The 25,462-nt window shown below is 38.2% G+C and overlaps 1 protein-coding gene across 7 annotated transcripts in view; it reads left to right on the top strand.

Moving 5' to 3' along the window:
- The window catches only part of tnika (TRAF2 and NCK interacting kinase a), an 87,639-nt gene that overhangs the window by 46,212 nt on the left and 15,965 nt on the right, over positions 1-25,462 (top strand). For 2 of the 7 annotated variants that reach the window (XM_084118898.1, XM_084118897.1), the window contains exons 5-17: positions 6,573-6,683; positions 7,547-7,637; positions 9,317-9,447; positions 12,067-12,121; positions 13,985-14,063; positions 14,466-14,641; positions 15,901-15,967; positions 16,089-16,287; positions 17,556-17,663; positions 19,068-19,154; positions 20,321-20,509; positions 22,318-22,605; positions 25,145-25,309. In XM_084118898.1, coding sequence (XP_083975024.1) covers positions 6,573-6,683; positions 7,547-7,637; positions 9,317-9,447; positions 12,067-12,121; positions 13,985-14,063; positions 14,466-14,641; positions 15,901-15,967; positions 16,089-16,287; positions 17,556-17,663; positions 19,068-19,154; positions 20,321-20,509; positions 22,318-22,605; positions 25,145-25,309 — 1,746 coding nt within the window. The remainder of the gene's footprint in view (positions 1-6,572; positions 6,684-7,546; positions 7,638-9,316; positions 9,448-12,066; positions 12,122-13,984; positions 14,064-14,465; positions 14,642-15,900; positions 15,968-16,088; positions 16,288-17,555; positions 17,664-19,067; positions 19,155-20,320; positions 20,510-22,317; positions 22,606-25,144; positions 25,310-25,462) is intronic. The other 5 variants (XM_084118901.1, XM_084118900.1, XM_084118903.1 and 2 more) reach the window with 3 other exon arrangements.

The raw sequence follows: 25,462 nt of genomic DNA, 5'->3' as shown, positions 1-25,462 counted from the left end.
ACTTGTTGTCATGGAGAGTTAACGGTGCTCTGTGCTGGGAAAAGTTAAGGACTTTGTAAAGGCTGTAAAAGCTTTTTATTATAAGTATTTCAATAACAGAATGTCTCTTGATTTTTATGTACTAATCACAGTGTTTCATCACAGTTAAACCCATTTCTATTTAGTTTTAATTAAATAATTTATGCATACATATAATATGTTATTTATTAAAATGACCCCCCCCAACAACATTTAATGAAAGTTTTTAAAACTTCTGAAATCCTAAAATTAATTAATTAATTATTTAAATAGACTTTAACACCAGTTTGTGTTAATGAGAATCTTAGTCATAATTAGCCTATTAGCCTATAGCCCAATTTTTCAAATATTGTTTTCCATTGAAATGGGTCAAGAATCACTGCTATAAATAATTCAATTAAATGTTGCCAATGAGACAAAAAAAAAAATAAACGCTTATTTTACGATATATTCACTCGATTCATCCAGATGTATCTCAGTAGTAAGGTCAGAGAGGCTGTTCTCTGTGTCTGCTGTCTAGACTCATTCTTTCATTCTATCTCCCACTCTACTTTACTTCTCCTGTCCATATTTTCCTCTCCTACCAACTTTTTTTCCCTCTCCGACCACTTCCCTTCTCTTCCTCAGCTTAAAGACAGGACAGGTCTGATTGTGGCAGGGTAATTTGTGTTGTTTATCAGCGGCTGCAGGGACACACAGGGGCACGCAGATGGAACTCTCCACCAATAAAGATAGACATCGCAGGAAATGAAGAGCATTTGTGACGCATCCCGGCGTCGAGTGGCAGCTCTTGAATGGGCAGACCTTTTGGATGAAGGCTGACATTCCCACTGCTGTAAGACTCGAGGGCCACAAACCCCTTCAATATTCCCTTTGACCTGCCAATCAAAATCAGAAAGACAGAGAGATTGGGAAAGAAGCTCTTGGCATAACCAAGTGACTGAAACCCACATTCAATTTTGGTCCTGCTCGTCAGGTAGTTGGCATGCATGTTTCGAAGGGAGTCCATTCACTCTGGCACTCTGAGCTTCAGCGCTGCTCTTGCATAAATACTTTCTATTTTACGATTGCTCGCACCGACTTGGCCTTAACAGCAGTTAGTGCTGTGAACTCTGAATTAAGCTTGATCCCTATAAATTACTCCTTCAGTTTTGTCCAAGTGCACAAAGATTAGTTTGCAGCACATTGCACATTCTATTCAGACTGATGAAGAGGACCTTTTGAAAAAGACCAGCTTTCTTACACTAGCATGTATCTATCCACATTGCTCTAGGTGGATTTTTTCTAATTATTGCTAGTTGTTAGCGCTACAGTTCAAAAAGCAAGGTTGAATAAAAATTCTTGTTGGTTAACGTAGACGTGAGGGTGACCATTTTATGGTATGACAAAATGAAGGCGTAGCTCATGAATATTAATTAGGTTATGTACAAATGCTTTTTAATATCTCTTGATAACTTTCCTGATACTTTTTCTGCATCTGGTCTCCAAGGATTTTGTAGTACTTTTTATTTTAATAAATCAGAATTGCAGCTGATCATCAGTGGGTTTATATTAAGCATAGGGACCCGTTTGCTTTTTTTTTTCTTTTTTTTTCACTGCTGCTTCCTACCCAAAATTGAAAATAATAATTGTATATATGAAAAAAAAAAAAATATTATAAAAACATTTAATATTATAATTTTTTATTTATTTAACTTAAATAAAAAAATTGTAACACACACACACACACACACACACAATAATGTGTATAATTTAATATTTAGTGTATATTTATAGAAATCATTTAATTCATTTTTGAACAATTAAAATTTTTTAATTCTATGTTGATAATTAAATACTAGATAATTCTAGTTAATAACCTCAGCATCAAACACTGTGCATGCTGGTGATCTGCTGTGCTCATCTTTTCAAAGGAATTAAACAAGATAATTACGTTTTTATAGTATGGAGATCCATGTCGCTGTGAAAATGCCTACACAAGTCTGAAAATGAGTCTGTGTCTTAAAATAGAGAAGCACCATCACCCAAACACGGCCTCATCAGCAGTGCCTAATGATCTCATTCTTCCTCATTTATGGCATTCCAGACAGAAAAACAGCAAGTCTCTTATGATTCATATAGTATTAAAGAGGTCAAGCAGCACATGATGTTTCTTTATTTGTGTTGACGTGGTTTTGTATGTCATAAGTGGATTATGATTTGCTTAGAACTCAAGATTACTGAGCTTAACTTCAACTGTTCATACACAGTGGATTTATCCTTGATTGAACTTCACAATTCTTAATGCATACTGGTCTCAGTTAGAAGCAAATGTTTAGTTTCAGAGAACTGAATAATGTAAAGTGTTTCCTTATTTAACTGGAGGCCATTTCCAGAGGCAGCCAGCTTGAGTGGCTGTTGTGTGGTTGAGCACACATCTCTAACATGGAGTATTTGAACCTGAGGGCTATGCTCAAAGGCTCGTGACTAGACAGGACACTCTCTGCTGAAGTGTGATTAGAGGAGCTAGAAGCACAAATCACTTCCAATTACAACAGACTAAGGCTAAACCGTAGGGTCTGAGGATCAGCTAAGCTTTCTACCTACATCTTGCAGCATTTTCCATATCCAGAACTGGTGCATTGTTCATGTGGTGTTGAGTAACAAACAAAGCAGCAAACTGGCATTATAGAATTATTTGCTTTTGAAATATTGTTGCTGTTGCAGTTACTAACTATTTTGTAGCAAGTAGCCTTGTAGCATCGCTTGATAGTTAACAGTTCTACCGACTGTAGCTTAACTGTATTTTAACGACTTTTATATGATGAGTTGCTTGTATCTTAGCTACAGTTTCATAATAAATTGAATGGATTTATTTTTTTGGTTCTGGAAAGATATATTTTTAATGTTTTAAACCATCAACACCCAGGTACACAACGGTCCAACCTATTTAATGTACTGTATTTTTATTTTCATTTGCATCAAACTAAATATAGCTTGTACACTGAGTAAATTCCATTAGTTAGTTTAAATGTGAGAGGTCACAATGTTTCTCAAAACAAATTTTCACAGATTTCTGTACTTGAACGGTGGATTGTAGTTATTTGACAGTTGCCCTTTTCATGAGAACAAATCCTCTGTAAGAGTTCATTGCCTCCACCAGGGAAAACAACCGGACAAAGATTAATGGGCAGTGATTAACTAACATGCCCCTGTAATATTGGCTTATTTGTATTACAGCATTATCAACTTTTGCATCTGTGGATTTACAAATCATTATGACTACTGAAAAAAGAGATGAACTTTTGCTTCAGTTAAATTTCCAAGGACGTTTCAGAAACACAAATTGGATGTGGCAGTCACTTGGGTTAAAGTTTGAAGTATTATTGTGTTCTTTGGTTCTTTCTATTCATCTCATCATTATTCTGTGGTGTAAATTTCTCCTTTCAGTTTTAAAACGGAGACACCAGGGAGCCTCAAGCCATACTCAACATGTAAACTCATTTTCTTTAATATGTCCCCATTTCAACAAAGTCATTTTCATGTTTCCCACAATTTTCAAGCAGAAGCGTTACAAATCTTGCTTTATAACTCAGGGCAATTCTTACTTCCAAATATAAATAAAATCATTTAAATTTTAGTTCTCCCCTTTTTTACTACTAACCACTGCTTTTTGTTTTGTTGTTGTTGTTTTGTGTGGTCAGACAAGACATGCGCTTCTAGATTTAAGTGTGATTCACATCAGATATTAAAGTGAAAGTCCCGGCTGATCTCCTGTGCTTTCCAGCAAGTTTCGTTCTCGCAGCCAAATTAGGTCCAATTAAACCTGAGTGATGCCGCCTTTTAAACGCTGCACATCCTGGGTCTGAGAGACACAGGCCGTTAGGAGAGGAAGGGATCAGATCTTCAGCGCATGACGATGGTGACAGGCCTTTTCCTCCTGTCTGCTACATTTATCCCAGCATCCACATGCATATTAATGGACAGCTCGCTCTCTCTCTCTCTCTTCTCTCTCTCTCTCTCTTCTCTCTCTTCTCTCTCTCTCTCTCTCTCTCTCTCAGAGCCTGCGGTTGAGCAGTGCTCAAAGATTTATGCCCTCAATTTGAATGTCCCTACTTGGGTGTTTGTGTTGAATGCTGCAATATTTATCATGTTATTTTAATGATCTGAGGGACTTTACTCTCTAAAAATATTCTTAATATATAATAAAATTCACCCAGTGGGTTGTGATGAAAATGAAACGGGCTGATTAAAGCATTGTGCGGTTTGTTTGTTTGGGCTTTGTTTGTGATGGTATGCAGTTTAGGTGGGTTGTTCTAATATATTTTTGATAAGCAAATGGCAGACAAGGGTAAAATGAGATCAAATGGGACAACTGCACAGATATGATATTCAGGGAGGCTAAGAGACATTGTTTCAAGACCCGTGGTAATCTTTTGAACACTATTTTCTTTCATGTTGACATTTCCTAGTGAAACTAAACATATTGAAGGTGAAGAGGAATTTTAGGGGCAGCGATTATTCTCATTCTAAAGTGCGTTTGATTGGACAAAATTCTGTGTAGTTCTGTATGAGTGACCATTGACCAATATTTTTTCTCTTTTTCCCAGAAGAGACTGAATTTTTATAGTTTTAAGTTGCTAAAAGTGAATGTAGCAGTACACTAGCATATAAACTCAGCAAAAAAAGAAACACCCTTTCAGGATATTGTATTTTAAAGATAATTTTGTAAAATTTGAATACACTTTACAGATCTTTATTGTAAAGTATTTAAACAATGTTTTTCATGCTCGTTCAGTGAAACATAAGCTATTTTTGCATGTGTACCTGTGGAACAGTCCTTTAAATGCTAACCGTTTACAGACTGAAGAAAATTGTCTCAGTTCCAATAACTTAGGACATTAAAGAGACCATTCTACTCATTCTGGAAAACACCAGGAGAAATATGCCCAGGGTCCTGATCAACTGTGTTAACATGCTATAGTCTTGCTGCAAGGAGGCATGAGGACTGCAGTGAACAGAGCAATAAACTGCAATGTCCATGATGTTTCTAAAAGTCTAAAGGAGACAGGAAGAACAGCTGAAACAAACCACTTGTAACCATATGTCATCTCGGACGTTTTCGAGAACTTGCAAGTAGGGCTGGGTAAAAAATATCGATTTCTCGATTTTAATCGATTCTCATTTTTACGAAACGATATCGATTCTTAAATCCCAAGAATCGATTAGTCATCCTGTTTTCAGTTGATGAATGAATGGAATATTGTTGCGCGCATCCCATCCAATAAATCACAATAATCTTTGTGCTTTGTTATTATTGATATGAAACGAAGTCTCAGATTTCAAATTACGTCCATTTTCTTACGAAATTCAAAAACATAATTACCGTTTTGGCGCTGTGGCGTGAGATCTTTCTGGCGCAGCTCAGTTCAAGAGAAGCAGCAGCGCGGAGCGCACATTCCTTCTCTTCCGCCTTAATAACACCAGTTACAGCGCGAAATAAACATGAATGAGCATCTGAAAGTGTGTTGAAAGATAGAGTACAACTTATCGAAGTCCGTATCATGTCACATGGAATCGCTCAATCAGTGTTTCAACCGTGGAAAGACGTTAGTAAACAATGTCATGTAACGTCACATTTACCTCAGAAAAAAATATCCAGTGACCATAAACTCGTTAGTCTGCTAGAAAAATTAACTCTAGAGAGGAGCATTTTGTTAAATATATGCACCATCCATATTACATATTCATTATAATTTTTTATGTTCTTCAATATTTAATGCATGTTTGAATAAATCTGGAAAGTTTTTTATGACAGCCACCATTTAAATTTTTATATAATTTCATATAACTTTATTATTATAAAAATAAATAAAAGTGTATTTTAAGTGTTTGTATACAAATCAGTTAATTTTTACCTTCAATATTATAGTAGGCTAATGAAGCCTATAGGCTACAACTGACTCCCATAGTTTACAATAATAGTTAAGAGATTTGTTTTCCTTGAGAAAATTTGCAATGTATTGCACCTGATATCCAAAATAATCGATATTGAATCGAATTGAATCGAAATCGAATTGTAAGCTTGTGAATCGAAATCGAATCGAATTGTGAAATTTGTGTCAATACCCAGCCCTACTTGCAAGTGCCTTGGTGGAAGAGTGAAGAAACATCTCACAGCAAAATCTGGAAAATCTGGCTCAGTCAATGAAGATGAAATATACTGTAGGACTTAAAACTGCTGGTGGCCACACCAGATACTGACTTGAGACTGACCCATGCTCTGTTCAGGGACTTTGGATTTTTTTTTCCATTTAGGTCTCATTTGTTGAATCTTTTTGTTCATACAAATATTTACACATAGTAAGAAATTTGCTGGAAAAAAGCAGTTGAAAGTGGGAGGACGTTTCTTTTTTGCTGAGTATATATGACTTCAAAGCAATCAGAAATAGACTAAAAGCCATACATCTCTCATTTCAATTTAATGGTGTTTAAGGGACTGTGTGAAAGATAAAAAAATAAATAAAAAAAAACTGTTTTGATTTGTAGAAAGTGACTTCTTGTCTCTTCTACAGCTGGTGATGGAGTTCTGTGGCGCGGGCTCAGTGACAGACCTGATCAAGAACACCAAGGGCAACTCGCTGAGGGAAGACTGGACCGCCTACATTAGCAGAGAGATCCTCAGGGTAACGGCTCAAGTCACTGTGCTTTATTCACTGTCTTCCCCGCTGGGAAAATCAGCTTCAAACCAGCATTTGGAACATGCTTGCCGTTTTAGGTGGTTTACCAGTCCAAACCAACTTGACTAAGGCAGTTTACCAGGTCCACTGGCTGATATTCCACCTGGTCAACCACATAGACCAGCAAATGACCATAGATCGCCACTTTTGACTAGAAAAATACAACAACCTTACAGCCCTAAAAAGTGTTATATGGATAGTTTAAATTTCACCAAACAAAATAGAGGAATAATCCAAACCTATATAATGTAATTATTTTTCTGTGGAACACATGTTTTTGTATAATTTATATACAATAAAAATATATAATGATAGAACCATACGTTTCATCTGCTGTGTCAAAGTGTATTTCAGCACTCTAATCAAATACACTACAATTCAAAAGTTTGGTATGCATTCAAAAGACTTCATAGATCATTTTGTGCTCCACAGTAAAAAATAGCATGATGCCGGTTTGAAGTTACTTGAGGATCTGAAAATAATAGTAAAGATTTTCTGTCAAAAGTTTTTCTGTCAACTATTCCTTTATGGAACTGTGAGACTTAATTTATGAATGTCATTGCATTAGAAACAATATCAAACCAAGTGACATTTATTTTAAATAAAGACAAATGAACATGTTGAAAAAATATCACACACACACACACACGCACAATATGTTAGGCTTGTTAGGTTATAAATGTAAAACTAAATGTGAAACCTATTTATAGTTAATAAATGGTACTCATTCACAGCCTAACTTGTGAATGAAGGATTCTGCCATTCTACTATCCTTTTTCTCTCTTAATTCATGTTTGTCTCTCTGCCAGGGTCTCACTCATCTCCACCATCACAAAGTCATCCACAGAGACATCAAAGGCCAGAATGTGCTGCTAACAGAGAACGCTGAGGTCAAACTAGGTAAGAGCGCAGCCCTGAGGCTCAGATAACTTTGCATAGCATTTACAGTCCTCGCTGTGACTGCGCAGAGGAGGTTTCAAAGCAAAGGAATGCGAGAGGAGCACGGCCCAGCAATGCAAATGCGCTGTTGTCCTTTAGCGGCGCCCCCTTTTAATACTCAGTGAGAAAATTATCATTGACTGTGAGACCAAGTAGGGTGGCTCAGAGGTAAATCAATTTAGCCAGTGTGGGGTAAATAATCATTCTTTAGTTGACAGTCTCTACTCTAGCAGATTTCCTGAATATGCTCAAGGCTGAATGCTAAAAGTTTGGACTTGTGAAAGGAGCTTTTCAAAACAAATCTTTTTGTTTTACTGTCTCTCTCTGCCCTGAGTACATTTGCTTTTATCTCATTACGTCTTCATTTGCAATGTGAGGAGAGGGCAATTACCTGAAAGCACAGGCCATTTGTATATATTTTTTCAATTTAGCATACCTAGTTAAACTAGCATCTTATGTAATCCAGTACTTTACAGGAAGTCATGTATCTTGACAGCATGTTTCGCACTAATCAAAGCTGCGGCATCTGTGGCCCTTTGCCCTATAGCACATTGTGTACGCATTTTAAGTTTCAAGTGACAAGCAACTGGATGCGAAACTGCATCGCCACGCAATCACAGCCAGTCAAACGTGTTTGAAGTTTAATGTACAGTTCATGGGCTTCTCAGCACAAAGGTGTGATCACATTATAGAAATTTTGGCGAAATTCACAGAGAACAAAACAAAATTTTGTGGCTAACAGTGTTGTGATGCATGAAGAACTGCTTACACACAAGTGTCATTCCGTGTCAACTTAACCAAAAGTCCCCGGCTTAATTTTTTGATTTTGATTTAAAAAAAAATTCTGGTGAAATAAGTACATAAAAGAATGGGAAAAAGCACTTATTGTGTTTTTTGCCCCAAGTTTGTATGCCTGTTACTCAAGAAGTATTAAAGATATATTAATACCCTTTTAGATTCTGTTTTTTAGCAAACTTTTCTTTTGGTGTCTTCATTTTAAAAGCCCTATATAATTCAATCCCAGAGATATGGAGATCTTAATGCGGCTCCATGAGTAAATTGGTCAATTGTACACATTTTTAGTGGTCAGAAACCAAATGTGGGTCACTTTTCATACAGCTGATACTTGTTTAAAAGGGAATGTCTGAAGAACAAATGATACTGAAACTAGAAATGTATCTTATATTTTTAAGTAATTTTTACCCCCCTGTAATTTGGCTACAAATCTCATGTGAAAATTGTCATGTTGACGCCCCTCTACAAAATAGTGGATTACTCAGTAAATATACAGCCATTACATTTAGAATTTTGGCTTTCATCACTATTTATGTTTGTCTGTCTTCAGAAAAGATAACAAAGTCAAAAATTTGAGCCGGGAAGTTTCTGCATTTTGGTTAATTTGACATGGAATGACCAAGAAGTCAATTTCTGTTGGTCAACACGAGCGAAATCTGCATGGGGGATCTTTTTTCCCTCTCCTGCTAAACTCCACGATGTGACCGCACACTGCAGAAATAGAAACCCGCAGTGACTGACAAGATGTCCTTTCACTTGTCAGAACAAAAAATTGTTTTTTAACACCTGGTTAGAACACTGATCAGACTGGTTTCCTCTCTCTCTCGGTTTCATCTGAACCCCAGTGGACTTCGGTGTGAGTGCACAGCTGGACCGCACCGTGAGCCGCAGGAACACTTTCATCGGCACCCCTTATTGGATGGCACCAGAGGTCATTGCGTGTGATGAGAATCCTGAGGCCACGTATGACTATAAGGTGAGCTTTCCTCTCTCAGACATGTATAATCTGTGTCATATGATACTACATGGTCTTCTTGAAGTGTCTCACATTGTGAGAAAACGCACATAAATGCATTTTGGACGTGGCCGTGCCGCTGCTGATGGAGATGCTGCTCTATAACAGCAAAACAACAGAACGCTCTTATTTCGAATTGGTCTGCAGTGATTTAGCTGGTAGGAGAGTATTGATCACGGGTCCTCAATTTACTCGATACACATGTGAGCATATGCAATCAAAATCAAATAAACTCTCCTTGGAAACAATTTAGTCACCATTATCCATGAATCATTCAGGCTAATACAGTGATCCGTGCCACGGCTGGCAGTGTTGATAATGTCACATTAATAGGATAAGCAAACGTTCCTCCCCTTCCCTGTCCAGAGAAATATTGGCCCGTTTCTTTCCAGCATTATGCTTTAGTCCATTTCAATGCATGTTTAAGAATTCATCCCTGGTTTAGTTCAAAGCTCAGACAAATGTAATGTAAGAAAGTGATTTTATTGCAGTATGAAATGTCATCTGTATGCAGTGGTTTTACCCACTGCTGCTTTGCATTTATAATGTCATATCAAATTGCAGACATATCAGAGACTTGATGCTCAGCACCAATTAAAAAAAGTCTGAATTGTATTGGGTTTGCCTTCTGTTAGAAATTGTTTGTCCTTTTTCAACATATCCTCTGCGAAAGGAATTTAATTAGATTAGCTTTTTTTATTCTATTTTATTTGAGATTAGCATTTTTTTATAACCCTGTTACTAATATTTGTCTACAATGACATAATAAACATAAAAATGAAATGGACGTTAAATTAAGAAAGGGTCCAAATTATGTTACTACTTGAGGGTCATGATTCTAAGGACAATAACTTTTTTGCAGTGGGAAAAATCATGTAAAATGTGGCACATCTAAATGTTGTTTTTAATCATTAAAATTATATTATAATTTTAATGTTTTACTATAATCTATTTTTTCCTTTTTCTTTTTTCCATCTAAATCGAAATAAAAAAAATAGATATTTTATGATTTCAGTTTATTGATAGTCAAGAGGTCAAGACCTCTGATATTTTTAATGAGAATTCAGAAATGTGATGATCCTGTTAATGGCAGATGCTTTGGAAATTTTACAGCAGTGTCTCTGATAGAAGAGTGAAGTCTTAGAGAACATTTCTCACATATTTGTTTTTAAATTCAATCAATGTGGACAAATCATTCAACAGGTTGCCACAGAATGCACAGTACTGTTATAGTTCCAGAGAAACTGGCAGGCAGACAGACTTCCATTGAAGAGAAACTAAAGTTACAGGTTTGCTGTTTGTGCACTTGTGGTTACCTTTGTATGTAGAGAGAAACAATAAAGGGAATCTGGGATGGGTGAGTCACTGTGGTTCTGAAATAAACTAATACTTTAGTCTTATCTCATCCTTTGCTTGGATTAATTGGTCATTAATAGCTGATATATCTACACATGTGAACAGGGTCAGGAATTAACCAGTGCAGTGGGCAAAAATGTCTCAGAATATATTTTATAGCATTTTATTAGAAATATCTAGTGAGTTTAGGAGAGCCTCCCCCAACACAATAGCTGTCTGATTTGTTCTATATTCACTCAAAGCTGAGTGTGGAATGTGGAGTTAATATAAATATCAGTTTAATGTGTAACTGAAATTATGTTAACAACTACTGTGAAGTTGTAGAGCTGCATAATCTAACATAAGGACCAGAACATTATTGCAGTGTATTCTAGCAGATTGTTTTGTGTTATGTCTTGTGCATTTATTTTGTAACAGCTGTAATAATCCACAACTGAGACTTGATGGCCCGACATGCTGTGTGATTTATATGATTAGATAAAAAGCCCTCATAAAGGTAAACACAATTTGTGACACTTCCTTTGACTGGTTAAGAGCGAATTGCGTCGAACAACACCCTTAATGGTGGTAATACAGTATCACTCAAGCTCTCATGGCTTATTGCTTCAGTTGAGGTTGTGTGCGCCGTTTAGGATATTATTAGATTTCTAATGTAAATGTGTGAGCTGTTTGAGCAACATTGGTGTGGTTGTGGTGGTTGTAAACACCCTTAATCAAACTGATGAGAAGTTTCCTGTAGATTAGTTTTGAAGTTCAAAGTAGAGATGCGCGGATGGGCTATTATTTCATCCGCAACCGCATCACAAAACTCATCATCCGTCCGCCATCCAGCCGCACCAACGTTTTTGACCAATTTTCAAAACCGCACCCGCCCGCCATCCGCTGATTGCTGTATATTTTCTCATTTTATATTTTGTTTCTTGTTCTTTGGTATTATCTTTGTATTGTGTATTGTAGTTTAAAATGCTACAGTGATTTCATTTCCCCCATATATATGAATTTGAAAATTAAAAAAAATTGTTATATAAAAACCAGTTGAATGATTACAGTCAAGAAGATGACATGGGACAGACCAAATGTACACAGTGGCATACAGATGAATTTAAATCTAGCAACTTTTTTACTAGGTTAATTGTATGTTATCTAATATCTCTACGCTTTTTTCTATGAAGTCTTGAGTTTTTTTGTGTCCTGTCTTACGTGAAGTTTCCTCTTGTGTTTCAGAGTGACCTGTGGTCATTGGGAATCACAGCCATTGAAATGGCCGAAGGAGCCCCACGTAAGTACAACGATTCGGGTTTATATTATCATAGCAGAGCTATATGCCATCCAAAGCTACATTAAGACATGGCTACTTCATTTTGGAAAGCGCAAGGGCATAAAAGCAGAATCCTCACTCTTAATTTTTGTAGAAATTCATCCAAAAAATAACCCTGAAGCAATGCAAACACTGAATTAAATACTTAAAAATACTTTCTTTTCATTTAAAACTTGATGGACGCAAGCCAACGCATATAAGCAAAAAACAGACTGTGTGTTGAGTCCTGTTGCATTATGGCATTGGCTGAAGCATATGTGAAGGTCACAGACGTCTTCCTTGCATCTGTTAGATATATAAGACTCGCTCTTCGCTCCGTCCTCAGCGGTCAGTGTCTGGACCAGCCATGTGAGCTGCTCTCAGTGGAAGGCTGTCTCACAGATGGCTGAGCAGTGATGGATAGGCAAAGGGCAGGCAGACTGTAGTGATCTTGTCCTGGCTGGAGAGGGGAATAATCCTGTAGGAAGGTGCCCTGGCAGGGTGGTACTGCTTTGGCCAGGGGACAGAAAGCTGCTGGGCAGTGCACTTGAGGACAGATCTGCCTTTTCTTTTTAATGTAGTCCATTGGTGAGATGACTCACCGTTGTGACTGCTGACAACAAATGAAAATGTATGTGTTTGGGCATGTATTTTTGTTGGCACTGGCATATTGGCCCTCGGTATGTAGCAACAGATCTGTGTCCAAAAGTGACATTGCTGGTCAAACTCGCTAAGCTCGACCGTCCTCTAGTTTGGAATCAGCTTGCCAACCCTGCTGCCAGGCTGAAAGACATCGTACCCTCAAACCGTGACCATTCTGTGCTGGGAAGTTGCTTGCACTTGCCATGTAGTCTGATACTTGGCATCTGTTTATTCAAGCCACACAATCCTATTCCAGAGTTGATATTAGCTTCGTATTTTGTTGATTTGTTGATTTGTTGAAAGCTAGCTGTTGGACTTCACAAGAATTATGAATATTTAGTTTTTAACCTCTTGATGCATGATGTTGTTCCTCTCTCTCTCTCTCCCTCCCTCCCTCCCTCCCTCCCTCCCTCCCTCCCTCCCTCCCTCTCTCTCTCTCTCCCTCCCTCCCTCTCTCTCTCCCTCCCTCTCTCTCTCTCTCTCTCTCTCTCTCCCCCTCTCTCTCTCTCTCTCTCTCTCTCCCTCCCTCTCCCTCTCTCCCTCTCTCTCTCTCTCTCTCTCTCTCTCTCTCTCTCTATATATATCTCATTAAATTTATGCATTACATTTAAGCATTAGAATTTTACATTTTAACTTCCATTGTCAGTGTTCAAAACAAGTGTCGCAACATTTGAGAGTAGTGTTTATCAGTATATTTTATAATATATTTACAACACACGCATACTGTATATACATATATAAAACATTTCTGCAAATGTATATTTATATAATAATTGATTTATTTTTTTTGACACAAGGGTAAATCAAGCACATGATTTGTCACATGTGAGGGAAAGTTTGGGCCATGTTCAATTGCATTGTGAATTAAGCCTTTATTTAAAAATATATATATTTTCTGTAAGTGCTTTCTTGAACTGAGGATGGATGAACTGAGGAGGGATTTTGATCATATTAATATAAGCAATTTGTATATTTTAGCTTGTCATGGTTCTGAACATTGTCCAATCAGAATTAAGTATTTAAGAGAGAGTAATAAACAGAAATATGCATTCTACTTTTCTGTTTTAGCTTTAAAGAGTACACATTACAGCACATAAACAAACTCTCATGGATATTTGTCCTGTCGGTTGGATCGAGATGTGCTGGACAGTGTTAGTCAGCACAACACATCCAGTGTTAACGTTCTCCTCTCTTTCTCCACAGCCCTTTGTGACATGCACCCAATGAGAGCCCTGTTTCTGATCCCTAGAAACCCTGCTCCCAGGCTCAAGTCCAAGAAGTGGTGAGTGCCCCTTCTCTTTTGTTCACAAAGGTCACAAGACCAGACCCCCAGTCCAGAGCAAGACCAAACAAGATCTCACAAACACTGTCCAATCTACTATTAATCAAAAAGTCCTGAACACTTCTTCACTGTTCACTTCATCTGTCACGTGTGATCTTCATTTGGTATGTCAGCCCGGTCAAGCACAAACACCTTGAGAAGGGTTGCTTGTCACTCTAGACATACAGGTTTTTCAGTCCGCGACTGATATTACTTGGTTTCTAAACGTGTGAACAAACTGCCTGGAAATGCACACCCACATCTGTTGTTCTTACCAGATGCTTGATATACAAAACAAGGAGACAAAAATAAAAAGAAGAAAAGCCTGCAGCATTCCTCTCAAGCTCTTCCTCATATCTACAGGTCTAAAAAGTTCCAGACATTCATTGAGAGCTGTCTGGTGAAGAACCACAACCAGAGGCCCAGCACAGAGACCCTCCTCAAACATTCCTTCATTCGAGATCTGCCCAATGAGAGGCAAATCCGCATCCAGCTCAAGGACCACATCGACCGAACCAAGAAGAAGAGAGGCGAGAGAGGTGAGCCTTATCAGATATATTAGACATGTCTCGCTTTGTGTGCTACTCATGTCAAAACAAATGACCTTCTTGTACCATGAAGATGGAAACAGGCATGTGCAGCACAGAGCTGAGTAAAATTCCCTCATCAGACACTTAATCTCTGCTGAGTTTGACATTTAGCATTTATCACACAACACATGACCTCCATTCCTCATTTTCCATTTAGCTTGCCTTTTCCCCCGTATAGCCCCTTAAATTGCTGCTCGAAGTTATATAATATGAGTTTAGCAATATTGCCCTTCTCCAAATTGCCATTTTGACTTTGTCTCAAATATAGGTTGAAAATGAAGGATGTTGGTGTGCTGTTATAAATGATGTTGAGAAGAGAACAGTTTGAGAAAATTTAAATCTAAACCAGGGCATGTAGGTAGATCAGAGTTAAGTGTAAATTTTTTTACAATTTTTACAAATTTTTTTTTTACAATTAAATACAATTAAACTGATCAAAACTGACATTAAAGAGATATATAATGTTAAAATATATATAATGTTTAATATATATATATATATATATATATATATATATATATATATATATATATATATATATATATATATAAATATATATATAAATATAAATATATAATATATATATAAATATATATAATATATAATATATATTAATATAATATAATATTATATTATATTATATATATACTTCTTTCAAAAACATTAAAAAGTCTTCCAGACCCCAAACTGAATGGTAGTGTATACAGAGGCCCCAAAACATATTTAGGCACCTTTGTACAATTAAAATGCTTAAATTTCGTTCTATTAGAAACAAAATATGAAGCCAATTATATTAAACTACATTTTTAGCAAAATTATTGAGACACAACCAGAAAGTGTTATTTTTAGTAATCTGAAAACCTGAAACAAAGTTCTGTTTGAGAATTGTTATACATACAACTTGTCAGATATTCTGTTATATACTGTTTGTCTCTTAAAGGTTTGGTAGTACAGTTAATGTAATTCTAAATGTCAGAGAGAGAGTGGATAATGGTCGTTAAAAACTAAATTCTGTTTGTGACTAGTGCTAGAAACCTTAAACATCATGAGTACACCTCAGGTAAAAGCTACAAAATCATAGAATATTGGCACTTTAAAAGCAGACAGATGCTTTAAGGACACAGAATGTCAAAGTACCTGATAGGGATCCCATCAGGGAGGGTTTTGCATGTCTGAAATGTGACATCAGGACATTTTCACACCTGCAGATGAGACTGAGTACGAGTACAGTGGGAGTGAAGAGGAGGAGGAGGAGCATGACATGGGAGAACCCAGGTACAACCTGCATGAGTTGTTTGGGGTTGGGTTTTCTAGTGGGCATACAATTATAAGGGAACTGGATGTGGGTATATGGGACAAAACTAATCGAAACGTCCAATGATCATTCCCCATACAGCTCCATCATCAACATACCAGGAGAGTCCACTCTAAGGCGGGATTTCCTACGCCTGCAGCTGGCCAATAAGGAACGATCAGAGGCCCTGCGCAGACAGCAGTTGGAACAACAGCAGAACGAGGGACACAAGCACCAATTACTGGCAGAGAGACAGAAACGCATCGAGGAACAAAAAGAACAGAGGCGCAGGCTAGAAGAGGTTTGCTTATAGTGTGTGTGTGTGTGTGTGTGTGTGTGTGTGCGCGCAAGGCAAACTTGAGTTTACCATAACCGTCTGGGTTTACACCAGCTGTTGTCTCATGGTACAGGACTCATTATAGGTTAAAAAACTTTAGCTGCTCTGAGCTCATATGAATGGCACTTTTCATATTATAAATCCACGAATGAGCCTCTCTGCATTTACTCACTTAGACCTGCTCAGTGATTTAAGATATCTATTTAAAGGTGCACACTAATTTTTAGCGGCATCTAGTGGTGAGGTTGCGAATTGCAACCAACAGAAGTTACGGTGGCCAACAGGAAAAGATGTCATTGTCTGAGACAGCAGAGAGTAGTCAGTTAAGCAATGAAGTTTCTTTACAAAGATAAATTAGATTTACTTAATTTTTCTATTAGTAATTAGTAATTAGTTTTTCTATTAGTAAGTAGTTATCTATCTATCTATCTATCTATCTAAAATAGTGCTATAAATGATTCTAAATACTATAAATTGTGAATAAAAAAAATATCATTTGAATTTGTAAGTTTGATTCATTCCAATGAATCAGTTCAAACTTTCCATTTCAATGAATTGCTCAAACCATGCACTGCATTATTGCTCTAATTTGTTCACAGTATTCATAGTATGTGGGAATTTTACATTAAAATATTTTAGTAACACATATTAAAGTAAATGCAATGTCTCTGTGCTTATAAATTGAAATTGACCATCATTTTACTTGTTAGATATATTAAAAATAGTTTTGTGAAATCTTATGTTTTATAGTCATTTCATTTCTTGCATTTTATTTTATTTTGCTTTGCCTTTATTTATTTATTTTTATTTTTTTTGGTTGAAATGATGGCTCCTCTGATTGGAGGAGCCATTTCATTTTAAGACATTTTGGAGCAAATACATAAATATTGAAATGTACGTGGACTGTTATCAAAAGGCAAAATCAAAAATGTGTTTTTTTTTCCTTTTGTTTTTTTTGGCTATGTCACCTAGCTCTCATTTACTGGTGTGGATTATGAAGGGCATCAGCTGGTCTGGCTGAATTGGAAATTGAATGTCCCAATAGCATCACACATTAACAAACAACACACTCCAATTGAGTTTTACTAGAGCCTCACTACACATTAAACCAGAGGGCATAGAAGGGAAAATGCGTTTTTTCAGCTTCTTCAATGTTGCTATGTAAAGACTCAACAGGTTTAAGACTGAATTTTATGATTGATTGATTGTGTGTGTATGTGTGTGTCTTACAGCAACAGCGGCGTGAGCGTGAGCTCAGGAAGCAGCAAGAGATGGAGAGGCATCGCTTTGAGCAGCAGGCCCGTCGAGAGGAGGAGAGGAGACAGGCCGAAAGAGAGCAGGTACTCGAGCTGTTTCCCACTGCACTGCTCCGATTATACAGCTGGAAACCAACTACACACTCAATTAATGAAAGTTAATTGTTGTTAAAGTAACCCTGTGAATGGCTCCGTAACGAAAAGGTTCTGCGGAGAGCCAGATAAGACACGGGAAATGAGAGCACAGCTTTTCTCTTTATCTGCTCCAAGTTGATTGACCATCTAACACCCTTAACTGGGATTGTGTGTGTGACCTTGAACCATTCCCCCGCACATCTCATGATGTATGAAGGGATGGCTGAGTCACTGACTTGATAAATGGATGAGAATATCTTAGTCTTTTTCATTTGTGTGGGTGAGGTTAATTACCTTGCTGAGCTATCTGTATGTTTCTAAGAATGGCTCTGTTAATGCCCGCTGTTTTCCAGAGCTCTGACGCCGCACGCTCACTCACACACTGCTCACGCTAAAAAGGTTTTTCCATCATCATCATCATCATCTCACAGTTGCTCTTGAGGACGTGGCGATTACACTCCCCTCTGTCTGCTCTCACTATCAATATTCTCTCCCACCTATTTTTGTCCTCTCAGGCACACTGCTTCAGGTGTGCTGATGTGCGAACCCCCAGTGGGCTCTTTCTTTCCCTCTCCACACATTCACACCCTCCCTTCTTCAAAAAAAAATGTCATCAAATTTCTGGCTAAGAAATTATCTATCGTTCTATCATTCTAGCTACCATTCTAGCAATTGTACTATCGTTCTAGCTAGTTATTGTTTTTCTATCTATGGTCTAGCTAGCTATCATTCTATCTAGCTATCAGTCTTAAACAATCATTTTAGCTGAGTTTTTTATCTTGCTATCATTTAACCTAGCTAGCTATAATTTCTTTCTAACTATGGTTTCTCCAGCTAGCTATTGTTCTATCTGTGGATCTAGCTAGCTAGCTGTCATTTTATCCATCTGTTGTTCTATGGTTCTAGCAAGCTAGTTAACTAGCTTTCGTTCTATCTATCACTGAAAATTGCATACTGTAGGTACTACATTTAGTGTGAAACTTTCTTCTTGGCCGTTAGAAAGGCGTCTTCTATTTAGTATGAATGTGTGTAGTGAGAATGAAATTCGGATGCGCTACATTCACCATCTGATCTACCCGTGGTCTCATGGGACAGTAAAGTGTCCATCGGATGTGCACTTCTGAATATCGCTGGAAGTAGTTGGTCATTTAGATGCTTTTTGGAAGTAGGCATATTCGGACGCAGGACAAAAGCTATCTGTCATTCTGTTGTTCTTTTCATCTCACACTTCTTTATCATCTTCTGTGATATTCTACTGTCACACTTTCATTCTGAATCCTGTAGAAACTGTGATAAACTCAGTCTTCTGTGTTTTCCTGTCTTTCTGTCTCTTGCGTCGTGGCGGGTCTGTAGGAGTATATCCGTCGTCAGTTGGAGGAGGAACAGAGACAGCTCGAGATCCTGCAGCAACAGCTCTTGCAAGAGCAGGCGCTCCTACTGGTAACAGAGAGAAGACACTCGCCTTGCTGTAGCCCTAAACCCTGTCCCTCCTCTCCCCTGACCCGCCGCTGCGCTGACCCAAATTATATCTCTGTTTATTTATTCCTTTTGTGCTTGCAGAATCACAATTGTTTTATTTTGCATTGATGTATTGAAATGATTGAATTGTCATTCTTGTTTTGTATTTGTTTGTGCCTGTAATATGTGAGAAATAACAGGTTTTAGAAGAACAAGAACAACAATCTCATCCATTCCATTGGCCAAAATCAAGTTCCGCCCTACATTTTTTTTCTTGTTCAAGAAGCCACCTGTGTCACTACTGTGCCACTGTTCATACAGTATATGCTCATACGTGCATCGGTTAAATAGAGATTAATTGTAATGTTGTTAACGTATTTATGTACGATACATCATGTGTATTCATGATGACATTTTAATTACACATTAATGCTGGAAGTCCTTTTTATTGCTATAACTGTTGTACTGTCCCAACAGACACACAAGAAAACAAGTTATTATTTGTGTATTGTGTGCAAATAATTGATCAAGTTGATGGGTAAATGATAGCAGAAATGTTTTATCCTTAGCAAATTAAAACATTTGTTACTGTGAAATCCCATGCTTTGATGCATTTTAAGTGAAACCAGGAAAGGTGTAGACCAGAGCAAGTCTTCCCTTCTTTCTCTGCTCTCATGGGAGTTTTGAACTGTAGAGGAGGCCAGAAAGATGCAATAAAACTTGCTTTTCATTGAAGCCACTAGGTAGACTGAGGAGAAAAGAGAATGATAAAAGACTGCAAAACTGCACAGAGGACTTTGTTCCAGGTAGTTCAGTTCTATAGCTTCAAATGTAACTTTTTAGAGGAGTCTAGAGGATACTTGAAACCTTTTTTTTTTCATCTGAAGCTGATCTCACACCATCCCAGATCTCTGCCATCAAGACAGAACATATGCCTGGCATTGAATGGCGGTTCACCTGGATTTTGTGTGCTCCCATTTGTCTTGAGCAATGTATACCCCTTAAATGATCCAGCATGTGCATGTTTTTGTGTGTTTGTGTGCCAGTGTATGATCATTGTGCTTGTTTGACTCATTTATTGCAAAGCTCTTTATGTGACATCACACAATAGTTATTTAAACTATCATCCTCTCTCTCTGTGTCTTCAGGAGTATAAACGTAAACAGCTGGAGGAACAGAAACAGGCGGAGAGATTGCAAAGACAGCTCCATCAGGAGAGGGCTTTCCTTGTCTCTCTCCAACAACAGCAACAAGACTCCAGACCTGCAGAGAAGAAGCAACTCTACCACTACAAAGATGCCATTAACCCCAGTGATAAACCTAACTGGGCCAAAGAGGTGGGAAAACTTGAATTTAGACTGAATTTGTCCTTTTTCCAGCATCGCAGCGCTGTGTTACTCCAGGGATGATGCGATTTAAGGAACAAGTTCTTTAATGCAAATCTTAGTTTTTGTCCTAACCAGCTGCGACCATGACAAGCAACAAGTACCACTGAGTTGCACACTCTCTAGCCCCGCCCTCAATGAAATCTGATTGGTCCAAAATCCTGCTCTTAATAACTGTACATTAAACAGCACATTAAACTGTACATTAAATCTTCTTATTGACTTCATGTCACAAACTGTTTCACTTACTGTGCAGACAAACAAATTGCTTGTCACTGGAAACGCATTGTGCCTGGTTAGGAAACTGTTGCACTGCAGAAATATTTTCCAGCACACTTTTCAGGGTCAGCAGCCTGGAAACTTTACCTGAAAGTCTAAGACCACTGATGCTGATTCAGCAAAATGAAACTAGACAGATTAACTATCTTGATTTATCCTAGAATATCAGCAAAATGGCCAGCACAGTCTTCAGTCTTTTTAGAACATTATATATAACTGAAGGAAACAGTATTTAATGTCTTTGTGATGTAATCTGGACTCTTTTCTTTTGATCTACAGTCATCACAGCGTTCTGATTTTGTCTTTGCTTTCCAAGGCCAAGCACACACTACAAGACACAAGGTTGTTGCACAAACTAGTAATCACAGATCTCAAAATGTGTTTTCACACAAGCGTACATGCATATTAAAGTCACTGTGCACGCACGTACACACACGCGTGCACACACACACACACACACACACACACACACAGACACACACACACACACAAATAAAAAAAATCTCTGCATTTCTTTTCTAGTTTCCTAAACTAGTTGTCTAATAAATCTGGCATTGTGTACTACAATGATTATTGGCTCCTTGATGAATGCTTTGTTCCTATTTTGTAAGTCGTTTTGGAAAGCATCTGCTAAATGCATAAATGTAAAATTAAAGGCACATTCAGTAGTTTGGTGCTAATTTAAAAGGTTTTAAACAGTAAATAAATTGTTTTGGTGAAGTGTGATGAGATGAAGACTGTACTAGTCATAATAGTTGTCAGTAAAAAGTGTTTAATTTTGTATGGTGCGAGTCACCCCCTCATTGTATTTTATCATGCTGAAATAACGTGATCTGTGATGTTTGACTGAACGTGGAAGAAAATCACGCTCTTCAGCTGCCGAAGTGAAGTGAAAATGGTTTGAAGACAGACCAACATAGACAAAAAATTGTATGCCGATGTCAGTAAGGGTCCACAATGTGGAAAATCCTGAGTAGTGTTTTTTGTTTGTTGGACAGGTAAGTGAATTTGTGAGGGAGTTTAGACTGCTTTATAAAACTCACTAGTATCAGTGTAAGCTGCATAAAACTCAGAGAGAGTCATGCTGATCCACATTGAGAGATGGCAGTGCAGTATCTAACACCACTGGTATTTAAAGTATACGGAGAATAGTGACGTTATATCTAGCTAAACAATTACTGAATGCACTTTTAACACGAGAATTGATTCTTAAAAACATGGAAGGAGAGACGTGTCCAGCCAGTTTGAAATTCAACATTACGTCTGTTACGACTCTTAGCGCAACTCACAAGGACTAACACTTGAACATCTTTGGCAACACATTGCAAGTTGATGATCAGCGTGAAAGCGATGTGAGCTTCAGTCTTGTAGTGTGTGCTTGGCCCAGCTGTTTTAGTGTTTTTTTTTTGTTTTTTTTTGTTTTTTTGTTTTTTACCAACTTAACTGTGTTTAACAAAAAAACTCTTGACTCACTGTTTCAGGTCCATGGCCGGCCCCTAAAAAAGACCCGACCCATCAACCACAAGCCTTCCTCATCCCTTTCCTGTCAGCAGCACCCCCCCAAATGGACCCCCTCAGTCCCTGCTAAACTGCTTCTCCCTATTAGTGAACAGATCACACATCATTTACAGCACCGGAAGCAGCAGCAGCCAACCATCCATGTCTCAGGCCTGCAAGAAAGTCGAGAGAACATTAGCCAGCAGGTGCACCAGCTTAGGGCCAGGCAGAAGGTCTGCGAACGCAAGCCCAACCCAGCGGTCACTAAAGTGGTTAGTTCAGAGGACCCGGCCTCAGCCACAGAATTAAAGTACTTTCGAAAATTCTGCCCTAGACTAGATGTAGGTGCAGAGCTGGTCCCTCAAATCGCTGTTAACCAGAAGTGTCTGATCACCACTGAGGAGGTCTTTCTGTCCCAGTCAGCCCCAGAGCACTCCCTTAGAGATATAATGGCTAAAGATAAGCGTTCAAACTCTGTGTCATCCAAGGACCTCCTGATGGTACCACGATGGGAGTGGGCCGTGCCCCTCGCAACATTCACTTCAGATAAATCGGTTAACATTAATCGCAGCTCCTCTGCTGTGGACCTGTCTTCAAAGGAACGGTTCGGGCTGAGATTTAAACAGCCCATCTGGCGCTCCAATTCTTTTGATCGTGAGGGCTTTTATAATGCGCATCGCAGGCACCATAAAAAGTCCCGTAAAAAGGCTGAGCCACTTAATTCTGTTTTGCGCTGGATGGGGCTCTCCCCTAGAAACACACCCAGAGCAAGCCCAGTCTCCTCTAGGTCGCCATCCCCAGTTAGCGGTAACCGCCACTCATCCTCGATCAGCCCTAATGTATCCCCTGTAGGCTCCCCGTTCTCCTCCTCCAACATGATGACGATCAGGCCCCTCGTTAATTGAGGGAGCTAGCGATCATTGTAAATAGATGTAAATAGCTTTTCTTGAACTGTATTATTGATTTGCTTTCTTAATCCTCAAAATAAAATGCAACATGCTCGCACAATGTTTTAGTTACTGAATGCTATTCCAAAATCTATATACGTAAATTCTACAACTGCCCAATTAAACAGACATGTTAACCAGTTGTTCAGTCAGTGCTCCACATGTCATAAGCCCCTTCCATTCCCATCTTACTGTCTCTAACTCATCAGCGACATCATAAAAACCCCTCTGTCTTTTGTTTGACCCTGGTCCTGATTCTGAGCCCCATCAGATGGCCCACCACCCCTCCTGGATGGCCTCTGTGTTTGTGTAAGCTTTAGCAGTCAGTGCAGTCCATCGCTGGGTGCTTCTGGGTGCATTGTCCGTTGGTGATGGAGCTCCTCTTTTTCTCTTGCAAGGTGGCATGTGGTGAACTCTGCTAATCATATAAATCAAACAACCTTTGAAAGAGGTTAACGATGAATGGTTTAATATTTAGTCTGAAAAACATCCATTGTATTTTGAATATTGGGAAGTGTTCAGATTTTTTAGCACTATTTTTTACTACTAGAAAGCTGAATGAGTTCCACAAGTTTCTCTATACCATAACCTAGCCAGCCACGTCAAGCGCAGAGCAACAGGACATTCTGTCGATCACTTAGTTTTTATTTCAATGGCATTGCGCTGGGTAGCCCTGCCCACTGCAAAATCTCATTGGTCCATATTCCCAGTTCACATAACAGATTGCTGCAGGGATGATGTCATTTTATATGCCAACCTAGAAGTTAGTGTCACTGTTGTTCCCTCGACAATAGGATTTTCTTTATATTATTGCAGAAAATAAGCTGTTATTTAATCTTTATACTGCTTAATCACCCATTTTTAGACCTTATGAGCATCTTTTTCTGGCTGTTTTTAAGTGCTCTGACAAATTGAGCTCAAAATGAAATGGTTTGAGGCGCACAGCTCATTCCTGCAGCACTTTACTGTACATTGAAAATCAAATATCCTCTTATTGGCTGTGATTGTGTCAGTCCCGCAGTAGTTTCATGTTCATTGAAAACATACAAATGTCTTGTTGCATTGCGCCCGATTAGGACACACTGTTAGATTAACAATACAAGCAAAACTATCTTAACCGATGTAGCCAGTGCTTTTAAATAACATATGATGGATCATTTAGTTGTAAATAGCCTGAATTATGACTCTTGACATAGTGTAGTCATATCTCTGAGCAAGCTGCCATTCGTCTCCACACTAACCACTCCTTTCTTTTTGAATTTGACAAGCTTCTTCCTCAGTAGGAATCCGCATTTCTGAGATGCTAAGATGGTCTGTCTAGTTCTTTAAAAGGATCTGTTGGTGCAAACAAAAAGCCCTCAACTTGTGAGACACTGAAAGACTTCACATATTCAGACTTGGACACATTCCACATCTCATAAATGTTAATGATTACCTTGTTGACTTTCTTAGAAATTAGATAAGAACTAAAATCAAGCAGTGTCTCATACAGTGTGGAAGGTTTTTCTATTGCCAAAGCAGATTCTTTGCCCATTAAACTTAGTTGAAGTATTTTCCTTCACCTCTCAAGGATCAGTCTCTCTGCTTATAGAAGGTGCTGGTCTGCTCTAACTGATTGTTGTATGAATGACCCGATCAACATGCAACGGCTAATTCAGCTTCTAGCTGAATAGATTGCTTTTCTCTTTCAGATGGTGTGATAGTTTCTACTGATTAATTTAAGTAATATTGGCTTGTGCATTTCCCAAGTATGTCATTTCTAAGGCATTTTTCAGGGTCTTGCTAGTTTTCTTTTGTTTGTTGGTGTGGTGGCTGGGACAAACAGTGTGGCCTGTTCTTATATGGCTTTTTATTATTCATGAAGGTTGAGGAGCGCTCCAAACTGAACCGCCAGAGCTCTCCTGCGCTGCAGCATAAAGTGGCTAACCGTATCTCCGACCCTTCCCTTCCGCCACGCTCCGAGTCCTTCAGCAGTGGGGGTATGCAGCCGGCACGGACCCCTCCTGTACACCGCCCTGTGGAGCCTCAGGTACAACAACATTTAGCCTTTTTTATTTATAGCACTCATCTTCAATAGGGATGCACAGTATATCAGGACTATATCATTTATTTATTAATTGTTCATTTTCATTTCCTCTATTTTTACATGTAGATTACATTCATTAATCTTTAAAAACACAAA

Source organism: Abramis brama, assembly GCF_963993115.1.
Source record: "Abramis brama genome assembly, chromosome: 7".
Classification (NCBI taxonomy): domain Eukaryota; kingdom Metazoa; phylum Chordata; class Actinopteri; order Cypriniformes; family Leuciscidae; genus Abramis; species Abramis brama.
The sequence above is the reverse complement of the archived record's forward strand: the minus strand, read 5'-3'. Positions and strand labels throughout refer to the sequence as shown.